Source organism: Calonectris borealis, chromosome 25, assembly GCF_964195595.1.
Source record: "Calonectris borealis chromosome 25, bCalBor7.hap1.2, whole genome shotgun sequence".
Taxonomy (NCBI): Eukaryota; Metazoa; Chordata; class Aves; order Procellariiformes; family Procellariidae; genus Calonectris; species Calonectris borealis.
The window spans coordinates 7,990,802-8,012,124 of record NC_134336.1 but is presented as its reverse complement, the minus strand read 5'-3'; the positions used below and the strand labels follow the sequence as shown (position 1 = coordinate 8,012,124).

Genomic DNA, 21,323 nt, shown 5'->3' with positions numbered 1-21,323 from the left:
TCAGGTAGCAGGTGCTGATGGGGGAGGTGGACATGTCACCTTGCTGAAGCAATTCAGTTTTGATTTGGTCCAGTTCAGTATTTGATTTTGCATTTCAGTGTGTATTTGTTAGTGAAGCTGTTGGTGTGTCCATTTCTGTACGATAAGCACAATAAAAATGAGATATTTTGTTATAAAAAGCATGAATATTTCAATGTGTATTCACAGAGATTACAAAATAATCACTTTAGCAATATCAGGATATAAACTAGGAGGGAAACAATTAGAAATATAAAATAGAGAACCTTTTTAAATGTTGAAAACAATTTACATTTTAAAATGATTTAAAAATTCATAATATTTTTACACAGTTTCTCAACTTACCTCTTTTTGTTGAGCTAGTAATGCAATGCTAGCTTTCAAATCAAGAGTAAAGAAATCTAAGTTAACATCCATTTCTGCTCCCTACTGCAGAAGCTATAGTATTTTAAGGAAAGTACATCCAATCTTTGAACAAAAAATCTGAGGTCATGCCCTGTAAGAAGTAAAGAAGCCAGTGTATGTATGATTAAAAGTAAGAGCGTAAATATTTATTTGAGAAATGTCTGATATTGTAACAAATTTCTAATTACAGAAGTGTCCACAACAGGTTGAAATGATGGTAAATGTAGAGGAGGACTATGGATGAAACCAATGGATATTTATTCATCTTTAAGCACACGAGTGGTTTGTTGAAGTCGGTTTGACCATTGGTTTGCTTGAAACAGCATGTAGGCAAATACTTGCAGGTCCTGAACTGTTAAAACACTTGTTCACGTTCAACGAATCTTTGGTGAGCACAAATAGGGCTTATGGCAAAGAAGGCATTGGAGAGGGCACTGAGGGTAGCACAGAGAATTCCCAGATTGACCCCATTTGTGACAGAAACTAATTTGAAATAGAACGTAGTAAATTCCAATAAACAGTACTACAAATTTTAGTGAAGCACAAGAGTGTTAACAAACTGGAAGTTGCTTTTCAGCTTCAGAAGTATTCTAGGAGAAATAACCCTCATCCCTCCAAAACTATATTCCTAGGAAAGGCTTTGTAAAATAAATGGAAGTAAAGCAAACATATGGTGGTGTTGGACTGCGGTAGCAAGTAATTTGTACTGCAAATGGTCTCTTTTACGTACGCTAAATAAGCAAACCATTGTCAGGAGATGAAAATACACTTTAAAGAAAAGAAGCAGCACTTTAAAAGGGTTTTCTTTGTCTCTTGACAGCAGGTTACTGTGAAAATCCAGATCCCTGTCTCAGCTGCATCGGATTCATGGTTCCTGCAGATGTGTAATGACACTGGAATTGTTTGGCTGCAGCTGAGATGTACAGTATGTTCTCTTGGATGAGCTGTTCTTCTGAAAGAGTGTCCATTTTAGCGTGGTGCATTTGCTGTGATAAAATCCCACACTCCCTGTCTTCCTTTGAAGAATAATGACACTCTCATCTGAGAGAATAAGAGATCTTTTTCCTTCTCTTTTGTTCTGTTTTGTCAGTGTCAGCTCTGAAGAGGTGACAGACAAACAGTCAGTCTCTTGAAGATGGTCGTGCTTTATTGTGTAAATTTCTGGCCTGATAGTTTACACACGATATTGTCTGGCTGAAAAGCACCAGCATCTTCTCTAGGTGCTTTTGTGCCCTGGGAGTTGGGGTTTTTTTTTGGAAAAACCAATAAAAATGTTAATTCCAAAAGAAGAGAATCTCTGGGTCATGAGATTTCACTGCACACAATGACTGACCCATGGGGGAGGAAGGGAGCGCAGATCAAGCTTCGTGATGCCAGCTATTCCCTACTCTATATACATTCGTCATCGTCAGGCATAACTGATTGCAAAATCAATCCGTGTTGTGCACCTGGCTCTCCCAGCTCCAATTCTGTCCATCCCTGTGGAAAAAGTAAAGCTTGGTTATAAGAAAAAAGTTTACAACAGTTTTAAGTTGGGGAATTTATTCAGTGTTTGAAGAACCAATTCTTTAAACGCAGAACAATTGCCAAAATCTTCTTTTGCACACTTCTTCAATGAAATAGGACCATCTACAGAGACATGAAGCCTGCAGACCAAATGAGCAGTAGAAAGAAGAGGAATGACTCACAGACCACAGAGGTAATCTCTCAGGTCTAAGGAGGCTTGTGGCATACACAATGCAGGGCGATGCATGTGTCCTCCACCAGTGCTCGCTGCTGCCCATCGGGGATTGCACCTGCACTGCATTTCTGCCTACGCACTCTGCAGTGTGAATTCGTCTTAGTTTCTAGATGTATCTAAAAAAATCTCCAGCCCTCCAAGGAAGATTAGTCCTTTCTCAGTGGTACATTTCTCCTGGGACAAAAGGAACAATCCTTCCCCGAGAAACTGCTGTGGAGAGCAATAGTGGGTGGCAGAGAGAGCATGCATATGCAAGGAAGCATAGGCTGGATTCACACACAGCTATCTACACTGCATTACCATAACAAAAGTCACCAGCTTGCATGCTGCTAGCATGAATTTAGGATTTTTCTTCTTCATAGGCTAAATCGAATCATGGAAGAAAACAACTAGCACATTCAGAGTGCCTGTAATGCCTGTTCATAACAGAGTCTTCAAAGATCTTTCAAAGAACTTCACAAAGATAAATCTAATTTGGAGTGATCTATGGAGAGGGAAACAGGATGTGGAAAACATCGTGTCTGCTTGGTCAGATGCGCTACAGGCCTGTCAGTCAAAAGGAAGATTTGGAAGCACAGAGAGGATACAGAGAAGGAAAACTACAGAGAGACCAGCACCGTGGGTCATCACAATCGAGGTGATGCCTGGAAGCCCAGCAAGCTGTGATTCTGCCGGCTGTTTTTGGTGCTGAGACCACAGATGTGCATAGGTGCAAAGTGGCATTCCTAGTGAACACAGCAATGTTTGGCAGGGAAGGAGGTGGTGACAGAGTTGCCTATCAGGATCAGTTCTGCTCTGGAGATGCTTTTCACATCATTGCTACTTACTACTTCTGGCCAGCAGTGGAAGCAGCTCATTGCCAGGTGGAAGTGCTCTATGGCTGGCAATGAGAAGGTCATGGGGGCCCGATGTTTGGAGAGCCTGGAATCTGAGCAGTAAGGAAAAGTGGGTTTGGGAGGCCCTGGAAACCTCTTTAGGTATCATGCACTCATTCCTGCTTGGGTATGTTACCTAAGCATGACCTGTGTTTCTGCTGTGTTTTCAAATGGCATGCCATATCTGCACCGCTCTGAGTTGGAGGATCCTCCTGACCATGCTGGAGGAAAAGAGCAGTGCTGGAGCTCTGCAGAGAGTGCCTTTTCAGGATCCCACGCTTTGATGACTGTCACTGACAGGATGCAGAGGACAGGACACTGGTGAATACATGTCTGACCATCTGGTGCATGTTGACATAGAGGAGTGTCTATGTCAAGCCATGGCAGAGGCCTGAAAGACTGCCTTCATTTTCTCTGGTGCCTCAAAATCCTTGGAAAGTCTCTAGAAATAGAACCTGGAAAGGAACTGACCTGTAGGCTGTGTGGACAAAACAGGGGACTGGAGTCATCAGCAGAGCTGTCTTGCTGCCTGTGTACCAGACAGTGTCCCGTGCACTAAGCCAGGCCTTGCTTCCCCTCCACCAAACTCATGGTGTGGCTTGGCAAGACCTCTGTGTTCCCACTGTGCTTACAGCAATAACCAGTCTCCACGCCAGGCAGAAATGAAGTTGTTGGCTCTGACTTATTTCCGGAGAGGCTACAGCAGTGTGGATCGGGAAGTCAAAGGCTCCGAGGAGCAGGGCATCCGAGAGGGTTTTAAAATCAGGCTATAGATGGTATCTGGCAATGGTAAACCAGGGGCAAGACCCAGCTCTCCATAGCTGGCAAACCAAGAGCGTCTCTATAACAATGATGTGATAGAGCTGAGCCAGCACGAGACAAAATCTTTTCTTACAAATCACAATTCACTGTTAGTAGAATTCCTGATACTGGAAAACCTTGCACAAACTGCACAACAGCGCTCGCTGCAGACAGGGAGGTGGGAGATACTTGAAGGGCCGGGGGAACGTGTGGTCCTGGAGCAGTACAGCTGTATCTGTGTACCACCAGTCCTGTGCTGGGGAGCAGGTGGGACAGTGGGCTGGAAAAACTTGGTCAACCACAAGTTTTTCAACAGCATCTGTATTTTGTTTCCTACCAAGAACAAGGTGATATTTGATGGAAATTCAAAATAATTCATGTAACTGGCCTATGGAACTCATGGCTGTAGGAAGTCACTGGGGGATGCTTAGCAAAAGGATGGGATGACAATGAGAGCAAAAGGTAATTCAGAGAGGCTTTCAGCAGTTTTCAAAGGCCGCTGTGCTGCACACATCAAAGTGCAGGCTCTCTAAAGATGTGTCTCATGGCAAATTGCTTCTGCTTCTGGCTGGAGCAGCTGGTTGTGGCTGCTCATGCAGGCAGCACGGTAGATTCGGTGGACCTCACACTTGTTGCAGTCAGACGGTTTCTGTGTATCGGTATTGCCAGGTGATGCAGGATTTTGGGAATCTGTAGAGCTCAGTGCTACAGCCCTGTTCTAGCACATGGCCACAGAAGAGATTTTTTGAGAAGGATGCTTCTGGGTACAGCAGCGTGCGTTATCGTGCACTTCACACTGCTGTTACCTGAGCACTGGGACAATGATCACAAAGCTTTTATGAAACATGGACTCAGCATCATTGAGCAGAGGGGAAATTGGAATGGAGGGGAGATTAAATGATTTGTCCAAGACTTCACAGGAAGTCTGTGGCAGAGCTAGAAAGGAGACCTGTATCAATCATGTTCTGATTTAGACTTAATGGAGACCGTCATTCTCTGACAATAGGTGCACGAATCCAGTCCTGTGCTGCTGTAGTGGCTGGGCCTTGCTGCCACTCCCTGCATGTCCAGCTTCCCCGGATCCAGGACGCAGAAAGCATCTGAAGGCACTTGCAGCTTCCTGGCCTGTTAAGCAGTTTTGAGGGGGAGCCCCCAATGCATGAAGTGCTGGTGCAGGAGCAGAGCTGATGGGCATTGGCTGTGCTCCAACTTGGTGGGGGGAGAAGATGGGACATGGGAGCTCATGGGGCAGAAAAGGAGTTTTGCAGAAGGAGTTAAGGCAGCAGAAATAGCTTTGGGGGAGATCCCCATAACACTGGTGTGCGTACAGTATATTCTGCTTCAGCGAGGAGGAGGATTTCCAGGGCCCTGGCTCTTCGCTCCAGTTTCTAAGGGTGCAAAATGTGAAGGTGTCGCCGCCGTTACACACAGCCCATGCTTCCCTCCGTCTTTGGAGCAATCGTCATGGCTGCGGGACGGAAGGGGCCAGCACCAGCTTCTAACAGTGACCCCAGTGGTGTGAAACCCGGACCCCCTCCCAGCACCAGCGCTGTGGCAGGACTGGGCTGTGGTTCTCGCCCAGTGCCACCGGGGGGCAGCAGCGCCCCGTGGGAGTTCCTGGGTGGCCGTGGGTGGCCCTGGGTGGCCCTGGGTGCCAGGGGGCTGGGGACCCCTCCCGCTTTCGCTGGCACTGTCAGGGTACCACGGCTGCTTAGCGGTACCCATGCCAGGGCGATGCAGTCACCATGGATGGCCCCTGGGCAAGCACAGCCCTCAGCAGCCAAGCGTCCCTCCTGGTTTGGGGACAGCCGTGCTGGGATGGGGAGGAAGGGCTCCTTGCAGCGTGTCCCGATTCTCCTCTGCTTTACACTGGCTACTACAAAGAGCTGAGTTTAAGGCCCTGGTGTGGAAGTGGACCCAGCTATCTGTGGGGCTTTGCCTCCCGTCCACCCTACGAATGGAAAAAGCCTCCTGTCCCACTTTCCATTGGGCATCAAAATAGTCCGGGGCCCTCAGGGATGAAGACAAAAGGGAAAGTGAGGGTGTGCTCTTCAGAAAGTGCCAGGGTTCCAGAAACTGTGTCTTTACTAGAGAGGTCCGAGAGCTACTTTGACTTAAACTGAATCCTTAAAGAAGTTCCCGTCTGGTGCTGCTGGACTGAACTGCCTGTGCTCAGAGCAGAAGCCGCAGGGTCCCTCCCTTTGCTCCTAGCTCTGTTGTTGCCACTCTCACACCACAACAGAGAATTCACTATCTGTTTTTCACCTGGTATACTATGTATTTTAGCCTGTGGTCCAGCTCGGGTGATTTGTGAAAGTGTGGTAAGGTGTTTTAATGAGAAGCCGTGCCCTTGCACCGTGGGCTCTATTCCAGCATGCTCAAGCCCCTTGTCATTCTTCTGAGATCCCATATAAACTAGTGCAGAAATGGGGGACTGATTGAACATCCTGCTTTAACAAGTCTGCCTTCTTCCTGGTGGCCATGTAAAAACTGCAGCAAATGCTTCTGTGCAGGGCGTGAACCAGGGTCCCCGGCGTTCCTCCCTGCCGGGCCGAGGGGACTCCTGCCAGCTGCCGTGCCCTGAATGCCTGAGCTTGCTGAGCACAGGGAAGCAGATGCAGGGTTTTGCATACTGAGAAGATAAGGAGGGCTTTTTTCAGCTCTGAAAGCTGTTTATTCTTTACAGCGTACTGACACCAGAACGGAAAGTGCCTTTTCCTGAAACTTGCTATTTATAAACAGCCTGCTGTGCGAGCCTTCTCTTGCAAGGGCGCAGGGACTCTTGCAGCTTTTCTTTCACTCCCTTGAATTCACCCAGAGATCCTTCAGACAGGAGTGAATAGAGCAGATCTTGCTGACCATCTGCTGGGGGCATGCTACAACACCGACAGCTTTTAATGACTCTTTGGAGTTACCAAACTCCAGTGAGTATCTAATTCAGCTCTAAGCACTTTGGCTGTGCAGTCGGTGCTGTTCACAGCCCTGGATTGTTGCAAAGGCTTTGCAGGAGAAATCAGTCATTTGTGGCAGTCATGCCTTTAAAGCATGAAACAGTTGTGCTTGTCCAAAGGGCATGATCCTTGCGGTGTACGGGCAGAAATCGGCAGCAGTTTTAGCCGTATCCTTCCAAGCTGCTGAATAGTGCAGTGTTCACTACATGCATACACTTGAGGTGGGATTTGTCTTCTCCGAGATATCTAAAACATAGCCTCCAAGCCTTAGCTAGGCTTTCCTTCCCTGTCAAAGGAGAGAAATAGGCACCTTCAAATCTCATTTCTATTAGAAGCCTTTCTTAGGATTTCACCTAGTTTAATTGTGTGGGGATGCTGGACAACACTCTTCCTACCTCCCCCTGTCTTGCTCCAGCAGGCCGGTGGCTCTGTGGGGCAGTGCTGAGCTCCTCTTCCTCCAGGGACACTAGGATCCTCTTTTGAACCCCACCAGAAACTCCGAGGAAGCCAGGTCTAGGTTTAATTATTAAAACTACTGCTCGTTCCCTGACCTAGTTGTGCTCCCTTTGCAAACCAGGTTTGCTCTTGGCACTGCTCACAGTACAGCGCTGCAGTATTACCCAGATTTTCCCACCTGTAGTGATGTGGTGGCTTTTGGTTGTGGCTCTTAGTAGCCTGGCACAGACCAGCGTGCCTAGCAAAACAATACACAGGAGTTAGGCTGAGAATGAAAGAATGAAATAAAACCCTCTCTCCCCTTCTGATGTTTGTCTTGGTGCTGTCGGAGAAAGGCAGAGGTGTGCATAGGGATCGGGAGAGGATGGGGCAGACTATGCAGCTCTCCAGCCATGCAGGGAGAGCCAGATTTCAGTGTGGCTGTGCACACCAAACACAGCTGGGGTAGTGAGGGTGGACGCGGGGCTCAGAGCCAACAGAGCGGGAGAAGATCAGAAAACTGTTGAATTGAGGTCTCTTCACCCCCTTGGTGTTTCAGTGGTCACGAGCAGGTCATGGACTTTTGTAGCAGGCTGAACTTGCAGAATTCCCTGGAAATGTGAATTCAGGGATATTTCTGGCAAATCTGGAAAGGAAATAATCTTCCATCCGGAGGCTGCAGGATGCAGCACAGCCCCCTGCACACTGAAAGGTCCCAGTGCTTCTGAGCTGCGTATATACAACTGACAACAGGACTTGGCTGACTTGTCAAAACTTTTCTCAACTCACTATAATGCCCTGCAATCAACTGTCTTCTGTATTTACAGTTGAAACAGGAAAAGCAGGACTTGGTCCATACCTTGGTGTAGCAATTATGAAGCAACCCAACGGCAGACTGTAACCAGCATCTGAAAATCGTGAGTGTTGTAATGTGCCATAAACAACTACATGCCCCAGAAGAGACCCTCAGCCTTTAAGTACTGCTGAGAATAGAGTAACCTACTGTGCTTGCTAATCAACAAGAGCTTTATCAAAGATTTGAGGTGCAGATCCCCCCCTCTTTCCACCTCCTTCAGGGCAAAGGCTGAACTGGGAGTTGGGCTGGGATCAGATGCTTGCAAAAGCAGTCACTTGCAAAGCTTTTACTATGGGCTTAGTCCTTTGTCTCTGGAATATCACTCAGATTTGGCAAAGAGCTGCTTTCCCTAATCCCCATTCATCCAGGCACACGTGAAGCTCCTGGGAATCCCTGCTGCACTAGGGGCTTGGGTGCAGCAAAGTGGGACTACACCCCATGAGTACTCCACAGTAGCATCCTCAAGAGAGCCCAGCTTGCCTGCCTAGCTCTGGGGAGTGATGCACAGCCCCTCTGCATTGGTCTTCTTGACTGTGGTGTCCTTGCCCATGATCCAGAGACGTGAGGATACACAGAGCTGCTGACCCAAAAGAGAGAGGAGACATCGAGCCAATGCTTTCAGAGCCTCACCTGCGTATCCGTATGCTGAGCCCTGGGCTGGCTCCTATGGACATGCAGATGAGCTGTGGTAGGCTATAGCTGAGCTTCTCCCCACCGCCACAGCATTGCTTCTCCGTGCAAAGGCTGGTGGAGATGGTGCAGGAGGAGGTGCACCCCACTTTGCACCCAGTCCTGGATAGCACGGTGTTACTTTGTGTGATGCATCAGAGACGTGTGTCAGCTCTTCCCCATGGACACTGCTGTTTCCTGAGTATTGGTTTCTACCTGGGGAGCCCATGTTTTGCAAATTCGCCCTTTTGTGACTCCAAATTTAATGTGGTGCATCGTTAATAACAAGGAGATGAATTGTTACTTATTTCCCACACCTTTTTCCCAGGACAGACCTGTTGCCTGGTTCTTTGCCCTGCTGCTGGTGTTGCAGGTTAAACCTGGCCACGGTGGCTTGCAGAGGCAGCCAGGAGGAGGAAAGGAAAGGAGCCGGTTGCTTTTTGAATGCGGTGTATCCACGCACTGAGGTGTGTCTGGGTATAGAGAATCCCTCACACATGGCAGAGGTCAGGAGAAGGAGGAGAGAAAGACATCGTCCCAGGCTGCCACGGGGTGTGTGTAACCAGCTGGAGGAGGATGCTTCAGCCGCAGATCTAAGATGTGAGACCTTTGTCTGCCTCTGGCTTTCTGACCCCTACCCAGTGCCATGGCAGTGCTGTGTAGGTCACACCAGCTGTCACAGTCCAGTGCACCAGGCAGATACGGTTTTTTATTCTAAATAAGCAAGAAGGGGGTCCAGAAACACCCTGGCCTGATTCTGCCATTTCCTGGAAAGCCCAAAGTCCTCCCTTCTAAAGATTTGGCTCTTACGGAGGAAGGCAAGAAAGCCTCTAGCATTCTTTGCTGCAGCCACAGAGTTCTTAACCCACTGGTCTGCCAATGCTTAGCACATGTAGGATAGGGCTGGGACTGCAGCTCTTCTTCCCACAGCTACCAACAAAGAAGGACATGAAAGCAGTTCTCTGAAATCTCCTTAAGTTGGAAAAGAAGAGTCGTTTCACCAAAGCTGTCATTCCAGGGCCAGCAGGTATATGATGTTTTTCATGTGCACTTGGTGCTGGTACCTGCTCACAAAGCTGGGTTTTCTCCCAGGATCACAGTAGCCTGTACCTGAGTGAAGGACTCTTGCTTCTTTAGGCATCTTCTGAAGCAGCCTGCCAGAAGTTTCAGACTCAGACCTGGGATCAGCCTTTCTCTCAAAGTTGGACCATTTGTTGTATCATTTTGTTGAAGTCCACAGAAGGACCTGGCTTGTCCCCTGAGGTGCAGAACAGCCTCTCCTATGAAGGCAGGTGGCTTCTTTGTCAAAGCTGTGTGCACTTGCCAGGGCTCCATCCCTCCTCTGCCTTAATTGAAATGCCTGAATTACCAGTTCCACCCCTCTAGCCCAGGGTGCTGTATCTACTGTGCAGCCCAGCAGAGAGCATGATATACAACAAGAGGTTTTTTAGGGGATTTCTAGTGCCTGGGCTGTAGAGCGTCTACAAAACTCCTGTATCCTGAGCAGGTGACTGTCTCATATGCTGGTGGATGAATCTGGATCATTCTCAAATGCACTTGTGCAAAACCAGTCAGTTTCTTTCTCTCCAAAGAAACAAAGTGATATTTCATGATTCTATTGCAAGAAATTTTCCAGTTTCTTTAGCAGAGAACTGGATCTGTTCATTCATTGATGTTTTGCTCATTCGTTCATGTTGGTATGTTGCTCTCATGGTTTCATTCCTGCTGTTGTGTTGGGAAAGCCATGTAATTAAGAAATTAACTAGGAAATTTAGGATCGAAAATACTGTTTGAAATTGCTAATATTTGGAAATTTGGTGTTGCAATGGATTTGCTGTATAAGTCTAGTAAAGACTGTCAGCTCCTTTTGCATGGCAAATGTTACTTGAGATCAGTATGTAAGCCCCTCTCAAAGAGGTTTGTACACTTGAAGAGATCTTTCACGGCACAGAACAAAATATACTTTTCTTGGTCCAGGATTGCAATGTCTAATTGGTGTTTTCAATAGTCTTGCCTGGACTAAAACATCTTCCATAAGGTTTTTGAGGTCAAGTCTAGCAGATAGTAAGATGATCTGTAATACATTTTCTCCAGATTCCCACGCAAACCTTTTTATCCATGTAAGAATGATACACCCAGATGTGACAGACCCCAAAGGTACCTTAAATCACCTCTGAAAAGCAGCACTGCTGATGTCTGAACAGTACTAGAGGCTCCTCCTAGTCTCTGAAAATCCTGTTGAAAATTACAAAGAACAGAGTTTATTTTAAGGTTTAACAAATTCTCTTTTAGACTTTCCTCCTTCCTCCTTTGAAGAAATTCAAGTAAGACTTGACCTGATGTCTACTGCATCCTGTAGCTCTGGGAATGCTGTTATTTCTTACAGGCTACCTGTTGTCATCTACATACAGATATATCTGCAATCACGTGGCATTAGCTTTGTGGACATGAGCCCTTTGCGTTGCAATTATTTTTGTCCCATGCCTTGTTTTGAATTTTCAGTAGAATTTACCTTCAAGCCAACCCTACAAGACTGATTTTTGACTGTTGGTCTGAACCCTAGGCACACACTCTGGGGCTCTGGAAGCAGAGGAGATGGTGAGCACCAGCAATGGGACTGGGAACACCCCAGCAACAACGCTACCCATTCCTTAGACTCTAACCCTGCTCCCTCTCCTCAGCTGCAGGAGGTGCCATGGTAAAGCGCAGTTTTAAGCGCACGTTGGAGAACATGCACGGTGGGTCAGAAAGCAAGCTCTGCTCACAGAGGGAAATACCTTACCTCGTCCAGTGTATTCTGGAAAGAGAGTGACATTACAAAGTAAGAAGGGAAGGAGTTATTGCAGCAAATAACTTGTTAATAGCAGTGTCTATGGCTGGAGATGGGAATGTGCTGCAGGCCATCGTGTTGGGACACCTTTAGCTTTCTTGGTTCCTCTTGCTGGTTTGCAAGGCTCGGTGTGAGCTGTGCTGGAACCTCACTGTGACACAAAGCTGCTGCTCAGCAAGTTTGGTTACAGATAAAGATATGGGACTTGTGAGCTGACCCTGAATCATTTGCAAAGGGAAAGTAAGGCTGGATTCAATGTGTTTCAACGGCCATGGCTCTGACAAGTGGCCCAAAGTTTGTGTGGCTTCACTTCTCATACTGACTTAGCAGCATCAGGAATAGGACAGAGAGCACCTCTTGGCTCCTCACTGGGAGCTTCTGCATGGGGATGGAGCACGTGGGGATGTGGGACCAGGAAGTTCTTATCATCCATTCTAACCTCAGCACCAAGCAGGAGATAGCTGATATTCAGTGGTGCATGGACTACATGGCTGAAGAGGACTTCTGGAGCTGCTAAGGGACTCAGGAACTGGTTTTGATCTATGCCTTGGAAAAAGTCATTGACTCTTCTTCTCTCAGGCAGGTAACACCATGCATCTCAGAGATATCCTCATGAGCAGGTGCTTGTGACCTGAAGATCCAGAAGAGGGAACAATACAGATGTTTCTGGCACTCACATAACCAGGCTTAACTCTAGATTCTGCTGTTAGCAATAACAGCACCTGGTACATTGGATGCCCTGCTTAGTCCCCTTGGGGACAGGCTGCAGTCCCACACCACGCCAAAGTGATTCTGCCCCATTGTGGCAGCTGTGAGGCTCATTGTCATCTGTTTGTTATTGGCTGCTTTTATCCAAATTGGTCTTTTTCCTTGACAGTGCAGCGAGGCAACGCTATTGCCAGGGAGCCAGTGCTAACAGGCAATAAACAAGCGTCTCAGTGCTGTCCAAACACCGTGTGTGATGGAGTTGAAGTGGTGGGTAATGCTTTCCTTGGGAGGCACCAGCCCCACAGCTGATACCTGCCTCTGCCTCGGTCCATTGCCATATACCCTAGGAGGAGAGCTGGGACCTGAGGAGGGACTTACCTGTAAGACAGGGCTGGAGCTAATGTGCAGAGCATTGCATTAAACCCTACTGTAGGTGCAGTGCCATTGTTTGTGTGAGGGGTGACAAGCACCCAGCTTGTCTTTTGAGACAAGTGCTGTGATTTGGTTTGGGAACTGCACAGGATGACATCAGGCACAGCCAACAGTTCTATTTTTACAAGACATCAGTATTTGACTAGGAGAATTTACAATGTGGCTAGAGGAGAAAACCACATCTGAGACAGTTCTCTTGTAGCCAATAATATGAAAGCTATTTGCCTGAATATTTCTTAGTAAAAGTGTTTTGGAGTTTGAGGATGAGGTAAACTGCAAAATCCCCTTTCTTCCTCACCTCTCTGGTAGTCCAGAGGACACATGAGCAAAGTCAAGATGTCTCAAGAACAAATTGTATTCTCATCCTGGCTGCCTTCAGTAGGAATAAAATGCAACCCAGACATGTGCTGCAGAGAAGCAGAGCAAAGCCTACTCCTGCTATTTTATGATCAAGAAAATGCAAACTGTTTTTTCTAAAGGCTTGAGGGGAGAGGGATGCAGAAACTGTGAGCTCCCAAGGTGAACAGGCCTGGCATCATGGAGAAGAGGAGCAGATGGGACTCCTCGTTCCAAACTTCTGAGGCAAATGCAAACAAAATGATACAGGGTTTAAAAGAATGATGAAGAAACAGAGCCCTAAAACTAAAATGAAATCCGGCCTTGAGCTCAGGAGAGTGTCACCCTGAATGTCACAGGTATGATTGCTTGTCCCTTGAATACATGTCATATGACAGAAGCCCTCCAGGATCTCACAGGCAGAGCACTGTCTCCTGAAGCCGATGTGGCCAGGGTGGAGGAGCACAGGGAGGAGGGTTCATCGATGGGAGGCTCAGGGAGGAAACAGAATTGTACCCCTCATAAGCAGCAAAGTGGGAGGAACGCCTCATGGCAGGATGGCGTCAGTCTGTGCAAGCTGACAGCTGTAGTGTGGATGGGAGAATGACTCTATCAAGGATGCCCCTGGGAAGTGTCTGAGCTGCTGGGAGAACCAAGGGATGGTGCTGGGGTGCAGTTTTTAGGAACACAGGTATTTGGGCAACAATTGCACTTGTATTTTAGATGCAGAGGTGGCCATCCACCATCTCCTAGGCCAAGACTGCTCATAGGAGAGAGAACCCTGCCAGTACCTGCAAAGGTGGCTACAAATACGGTATTATCCCTTGGGAGAGATATCTGGAGTCCCTGCATACAGATCTCTGAAAACGTCAGGTCAGTGCCTGTGCCAGCCAGCAACCAACTGGAAAGTGAGAAATTGGGAGAGAAACGAGAGCAGTGCAGCACTGAAACCAGGGTCCAGAGAAATCCCACCCCCTGAGGTTTTCAAAATTTGACTGGACAAGGCCCTGAGCAGCCTGCCCTACCTTTGAATGCAGTCCTGCTTAGAGCAGGAGATGGGACTGAGTGACCTCCAAAGGTCCCTCCCAGTCTAAATCTTTCTGTGGTTCTGTGATGAATGTTTGAAATATAGAACAGCCAGACCTAATTATAGCATTGGAGAAATCCATGACACATCTACGGCTTAAACAAGTGCTGTTCCCTCCTCCATCCCATAAAACTGGAGACAGGACAGAAAAAGGCAATCATGACAACCTACAACACAAAGTGATACTTGAATGGGGAGAGACTCAGGAGGGAACATCACAGGAGCTATAAAATCATTATTGGTGTGGAGAAGGTGACGAAGAAATGATTGGGAATTAGGGGACACCCAACAAAGTGAGCGGGTGGCAGGTTTAAAATGAAGAGGAGCTTACAGAGCTTAAGCTTCTTATGAAGAGCTTGATTACATCTTCATAAGTCACTTGTGGATTTCATTGGCACAAGATATTGCTGAAGTAAAATGTACCTATGAATTAAAAAGTGATTGCAAGTGTAGGGTGGGTAGGTTCATAGCTGGGTATTTAACATGGTAAAAACATATCCTGTGGCTCAGAACTCCTTGGACCACTACTTTCAGAAAGTTGTGAAAGAGCATCGTGAGAAGCTCTTTGTACAATCACTTGATTTCTCAAATTTCCTCCCTGACTATCCAATCCCAGAGAGCAGGTAGGGCTAGGTGGGCTTTTAGCTTGACTTTCCCTGGCAGTTCTCACTTGATGTTCTCAATCACTTTGGCTGCAAATGGGACTTTGTCTCTTTTTGGCAGTGTTATTCTGGCTCATGCCCAAATTTCCAGTTATGGCCAGTGAGAGCGGGTACACATGCAGATGGGTAACCCCCAGCTTGGGTAGACCACATGTTCCTGGGGTGCACAGCACTGCCCCAGCCTGCGGCTGACAGCAGTGCCGAGGGCAGAGGGGATGCTGGCACACTTGCCGTGGTCCTTCCCGGGTTCGCTCTCCAGCACTGAGTGATCTCAAAGACCTCCTGAATCAAAGACTTCCTGACTCAGAAACAGGATCTTTTTATTGGGATGTTTTTTTTTCCCCAGGTCTTTTGTCTATCTGCCCTTCGAAGCCATGTGTCTCAGCACCTATCACATCCTGCGACGTAAGAGGTGTCCTGGGTCAGGCCAAAAGATCTGCCAGATAGTTTCATATCCTGCCTCCAACATTGTCCTCAGTAGATGCCTTCAGCAGAACACAAGCACAAGGCAAGCATGCATGATAGTGCATGCTTGGCCAGTTTTCCAGCCCTTAACTCTCTGTTGCTCTTGCAACCTCCTAAGCAGACATTATTTTTATGTGCTTACAGACCCTTCATGGATTTTTCTTCCAGGAACTTGTCTGGCCATGCCTCAAACCTTCAGCATATCCACAACATCTTGTGCAGGGGAGTCCCACAGCTCAATCATTCATTGTTGAAAAAGCCATCTCCTTTAATTTGCTTTGAAGAGTTCATATACCTCCCATGCTGTCAGAAAGAGCTTCACTGTTTGAGCTGCATGTTGCATTGAACCTGGCCCCTACCACCTAAATTTGCAGAAATCAACAGATATCTTCCATTACACCTGGGGAAAATAATTCCCTAGTCACCTTCCCCTTTCACTTATTTTATAAATCTCTGTTGCCCAGCCTTCTTCCTGACTGAAGAGTCCCAGTCTATTTTGTGGCTTCTTTTGAGAAACATTACTCTGCCTCAGTTGCTTCCTCCTTCTGTACAGTTTCTCTAGTTTTACGTTATCATTTTTCTGATAACAGACCAGAATTTTGGACAATTTACTAGTGTGGGCAGTGCACAGGATGCAGCTGAACTGCGTATTGATACTGTAGGGCATTCACTGTTTGATTCTGCTTTCTATTCCTCTCCTAATGATTTCCCTTTGCTTGTCTGGCTCCTCCTGAACAGCAAGCTGAGATTTTTCATAGGAATATTCATTGTAATGCTGAGATCTTTCCTGAGTGGCTGTAGTTTAGAGCCCAGCACTGTGTGTGAAGTGAGGAGACATCAACCCTAGACATACCATTTCATATTTACCAGTCATTGATCATCTTATTGCCCAGTCACTCACTATTAGCAGATCCTTCACCAGCTCTCTGCGCTGGACTTTCATCTTTGCTACTCTGAATCACCGAGCATTATCAGCAAACTTCATCACCTTCAGAGCACATGTGGTCAAAGTCAGGGATGTAGAGAAATGCCTTGTCTTTCTGTACTTTCACACTCACCTACTCCCAGAGGCTGCCCTCCAGACCTGGTCTTCACAAGAATAGCTGCAAAGTCTATTTGGAGTGTAACAGAGGATCCAGCCTAGGTGAGGGGACAGGGTGGCTGTGTCCCAGCCATCCCATCTGGACTAGGCGGTGGGGTGGGAGAACCTTACTTCTTCCCCAACACAGAAAACAGACTCCTGGTATCTCAGAGGAGAGGTGCTTCCCAGCAGTTGTCTGTAAACGCAACCTCTCTACATGAGGAGTTCGCTTATGTCCTCAAAGCTCCCAGACTGATTGGCACTGTCATTCAGCAACCGTTTGCAGTGCCCTGCGGTGCCTGTCGGCCCCCTGCAGATACCAGAGCTCTGGAGCGTCACCTTGCTGCCCTCCTGCCTGCTGCTGGATGAAGAGGTCAGTGTCAGCCAGACGGGAAAAGCAGGGTTCGGTCCTGTGATATTTTTGGTGATCTTGGATGACTTTGAGAAACTCGTCTGCAGACCCAGGTAGCCGGGTCACCCCATTGTGCCACCTGGCACCTCTGCTCACTGCGTGGTGCCAGCCACCCTGCCGGGGGACCTGGACAGGCAGGCTGCACCGTAAAGTCGCGTGGAGAGGGAGAACCGGAGCGGTCCCAGCTGCAGCTCATGCTGTTGTAGCTGGTCCTGTGTGCCTAACACAAGGCATACAGAGCAGGCAGCACGAAGAGGGGTGGTCCAAACTGCACCTAAACCAAGAAGGCATTAGAAAGGAGATGATCACTGGACTCATCCACTCCAACCCAGCCAGAAGGAATAGGCCTGTAGCAGAAGTCATAAGTGTTTTTGGCCTGGGTTATCTAGGAAATCATAGAGGCTGACCACAACAGTATTTTTCAGGGAAATGAAGAGAGAACATTCCCGAGGAGTTCATTCCTGCTCTGAAGTTTGCATTTGTATGAAAGCTGACATGGAAATAATCTCAACTGAGCCTGCTAGGACAGACTCCTAAGAAAATCCGGACTGGGACCCCCCAGTCACTCCACATCTCTGGTAACATCAGCTCCCCTGCTCCGACTTAAATCAACAGCCCTTTCCCAGTGCACTGCACAGCCCCCCAAGAGGATGTACAGACATGTTCTTCTGCCCAGTTTACATCAAATACCAAGTGCTTCTTGTGGAGAAACGTGTTCCTGTTCCTGGGAAACCTCTGCAGAAATTGCTACAGTTGACAATGCTGCATCGGTGGGCTGGCCACAGCTCCCCACTTCTAGCTGGGACACTGTAGGCCACAATGGTGTGTCATACAGCCTGCACCCCCCACAACCACAACTGACAGCCTAGAATATGCCCTGTTTATTTTGGGGTTCAGCTACTTTTACTCTGAGGAATAAATGCAGTTGCCAACTCCTTGCTGCTTACCTACAACCTGCTGACCAAGCCATCTGCTATTCTGCAGATGCACAGAGAAAGCAAAGCTCTTCCAGGTCTCAAACAGCCCATCACAGCTGACAGCCCAAGTAGGGCTCTCCCACCTGCAACACAAGCCCTTCCATTTACTTTTTGACCAGCTCTCCAGATTGCACAAGCATAACCACCGAAAGGACAGGACAGGACTTTAACAATTGCTCTTGAGTTGTGCAAGAACAAGGCCAGGGGACACTGACAGGCAATCCAAAGGGTGGTCAGAGTGATCCAGCCACTCCAGTACCAGCATCCACAGCCCCATTGCTACAGGGCAGGAAAGGGACACATGGGAATATTCCTGAACTCTGCTGGGAACTGGCTGGGAACCCTTTAAAAAGAAAAACCTAAGCTCTGGAAGAGTAAGAGATCAAAGGCTGTCTTGATTTTTAGAGCCTTTGTGGCATAGAAAACTGCAGCAGAGAGCTCCTAGCAGAGCTGCATCCCCGCTGTCAGAGCTGCACTTGGTCTGAAAGAAGCGTAAGGAGTCACCAGCCACTTCCCTGAGCACCTTGGGTCAGCCAGCAGCAGGGCTGCAAGCAACAGCAGCCACTCTGCAACAGGCCAGCACCATCCACGTTAGGAATTTGCCCTCAGTACAGAGAAGGAGCATCTCATCCTCCCAGCCACACTTTGAGGACTGACTTAGTCCAAGCACTAAACTAGAAACACAATCCTTACAACTTAGGTGTCAGGTGGGGGACACTAGCGACTGGATCCACAGCCCACCGACGGGAGCGAAGAAAGCACTTCTCCCCAGTGCTCAACACCGCACTGCACTTGTGCCAGAGACGAGCACTAAACAAATGCACACGGGAGATATTTCACCTTTTATTTGCAAATTCATCTGTACATTCTCACTTGGTTGTTGAGTGACAGCTGCCAGGGGCTGTCAGCAGCAGGGGGCAGCAGCAACCAGGAGTTAACAGGAGCTTTCCACAGTGCCTGGAAACAAGAGACAGCAGAGGAAATAAAACCCCACTAGCTTTTACATTTAACCTTTTCCGAGTGAGGGAATTAGAAATCGAGTCATCTTTATCACATTCAGAAAGGTGTTGGATTTACAGTCCTATGCGTTCAGCATAAAGATCTCAGGTTGAAGTGACTATCTGCAGAGCAGCTTGAAAATTATCCTAGGCTTTCTTTTTTTGAAGCCAGCATCTTAAAGCTGCAGTACTCTCCATGCATCCTTCCCAGCAGTCCCAAAGCCAAATAACAAAAGAAGCCCTTGCAAATAAATAATCATAGGAAAATAAATAAGACTAGATCTGGAATATACAGTTACACGGTCTTTATTTGGTTTCAGAGGTGGAAAAAAGTGGAGCTAGACTGCAGCTTTAAGCCTTATGCCTGAATCAACCTCAAACACTTTGTAGATTTTACAGTTGATTAGCTGTACAGGTCGGAGATCCGAAGTTCCACAGAGATGAACATTTAGGCACATACGCACTCCCTTCCCCAAGGCATACTTAATTTTTCTCAGCCAGTTAAAAAAAGCCTGCTGGAGGGGAAGTGTCCCCTTTCCGAGCTGAACAGACAAGACTGAAGACCTATTTACTGTCACAGGAAAAAGTCCCAACAAATATCTAACCCCACCCATGTTTGCAAGGGGAAACTGGTTCAAACCATGCACCAGGGAGACAATCCTCTCTCAGGGGATCCTTTAACTTTGCTGGCACCATAGAATCCTTGAGCAAATCCAGCTACCAGCAGGGCTGCCAGCTGCTCATCGCTTCCTGCGCTCAAAGCCTAGTTGTGGAAAGTCATAAGTCCATTATTTCTACTTAAGCCAGAAATCCTGTTAATGCCATTTAGAGGCAGCTCTACAGCAAGAGCTCTTGATCTGCTCTGTTTGGGGTACACACCCCCTCCCCAGGAACTCCCAAATGAAAAACCACACAGAAGAGAAAAGCAATCCATTGCAAGCCAGTGTCCGATGATTGTCTCTTTGGAGAGGTCAGGAATCCAGGACAGGGCAAGGCAGGGGACAGGAGGAGGATGGCAGGTGGAGAAGGAAGTTAGAAACAAACACAAAACCACCAAGACACAAGGAGGAGCTCAAAGCCCCTCAACAGCTGATGGCACTGGGTTGCTGTTTGCTAACAAAGTCTGAAATGAAGTCGAACTCGTTCTGTCCCAAGAATAGCTCTGGCAGCTCCTGAATCCGGTCCAACCCCAGTTCCAGGACAAGGGATGTCAAAACCTCCTCATCTATGAGATCAGTGTCCATAACGTTCAAGCTCAGCGCTGGTGAGGGCATGTGCTGCATGCCTGGGTGCTGGCTTGGCCCCACTCGGTACTGCTGGGCACCAGCTCCCATGGGCCCGTTGCTCATACCCAGCGGGTGACCCTGGTACTGGGTGTTGAGTTTTTGTAGGTGCATGCTAGCCATTAGCTGCTGGGTGCCCACCGGCCCCATGTACTGCTGCTGCTGACTTGGGCCATTGAACATCATCGCATTCTGCATCTGGTGGTGGCCCATCTGTCCGCTGAGGTTGGGTCTCGGCCTCATCGCACCATCCATGCCAGCCCCTCCGTAGGGCATCATCTGACTGGCGGCAGGCAGCGTCCTCAGCACATGCTGCCCGTGCTGCGGGGGTCCCTGCAGCCCACTCACCCCCATGCGGTAGCTCTGCAGCCCGGTGCCACCGTGGCTCATGGACATCATCATGTGCTCAGCCATGGCTCCAGGCCCCTGCAAGGCGACACACGGCTCAGGGCAAGGCTTCCCACTCCCGTCCGAGCCGGCTCCGACCGAGGATCCCGGAGCACCCCCCACCTTCGCCCCGCGAGGAAGGCACCGCGCTGCAACCTCTCTGGGAGTCGAGCTGCTGCCCGCCGCTGGCGGACAAAGCTCAGCGCGGCGCGCCCCGCGGCGGCCCTGCGCACCGCCCCGCGCCCGCGACGGGGAGCCGGGCTCTGCCCGCGCGGGTACGCACCGATCCGGGGCTCCGGCGGGCAGCGGGTCCACGCAGCAGCAGCGCCGCGCTGGCTCGGCTCGGCTCGGCTCGCCGTGTGCGGGGCGTCGCGCTGCCGGCAGTTATAGGGACGCGGGCAGGGGCGGGCCGCCCGGCCCGGCCCCCCGCCGCCCATTGGAGCGCGGCCCGGTGCTGCCCGGCCCTGCCGGTGCTGCCCGGCCCCCGACGGGGCGGGCGGGCGGCACAATGGCCCGGCCGCTTCCGCGGCTGGCAGGCTCGCTCCCGGCAGGGCAGGGCACGGCACGGCACGGCAGGGCTGCTGGTGGGGCTCTCCGAGCTGGGCTCGCAACACGCCCCCTGGTCGCGATACGACCCGTTATCACGACACGGCCCAGCTTGAGGGGGACTGGCTGCCTCCAGCACGTAGGGGACTGAGGTTGGCAAATCCCCACTGTCAGGGCTTTGGGATCGGGCGCTCTCCGCTTGGATCCGAGGTGCAGACACCTTGGGCAGGCTGGGGAGGAAAGGAATGGATGGCATCCAGGGTGCCCAGCCCAGCGCCCTCAGTTTCCTGCTGCTACCCTGCTGGGGGCCAGGAGCTCCGCAATGCACACTCTGTTCCTGAACAGGATGCCAGGGTCCAGCCATGCTG

The 21,323-nt window shown here is 49.0% G+C and overlaps 1 protein-coding gene across 1 annotated transcript; it reads right to left on the bottom strand.

The window, feature by feature from the left end:
• Positions 1-18,571: 18,571 nt before the first annotated feature.
• Positions 18,572-20,762, bottom strand: CITED4 (Cbp/p300 interacting transactivator with Glu/Asp rich carboxy-terminal domain 4). The gene is made up of 2 exons (XM_075173769.1): positions 20,693-20,762; positions 18,572-20,448 (listed from the first exon to the last, which is right to left on the bottom strand). The coding sequence occupies exon 2, from the start codon at positions 20,434-20,436 to the stop codon at positions 19,822-19,824; it is 615 nt and encodes a 204-aa protein (XP_075029870.1). The 5' UTR covers positions 20,437-20,448; positions 20,693-20,762; the 3' UTR covers positions 18,572-19,821.
• Between the last annotated feature and the right edge of the window lie 561 nt (positions 20,763-21,323).

Bases quoted from the DNA above. Each gene is read 5' to 3' on its own strand.
- CITED4 (XM_075173769.1), bottom strand. From the start codon at position 20,436: ATGGCTGAGCACATGATGATGTCCATGAGCCACGGTGGCACCGGGCTG.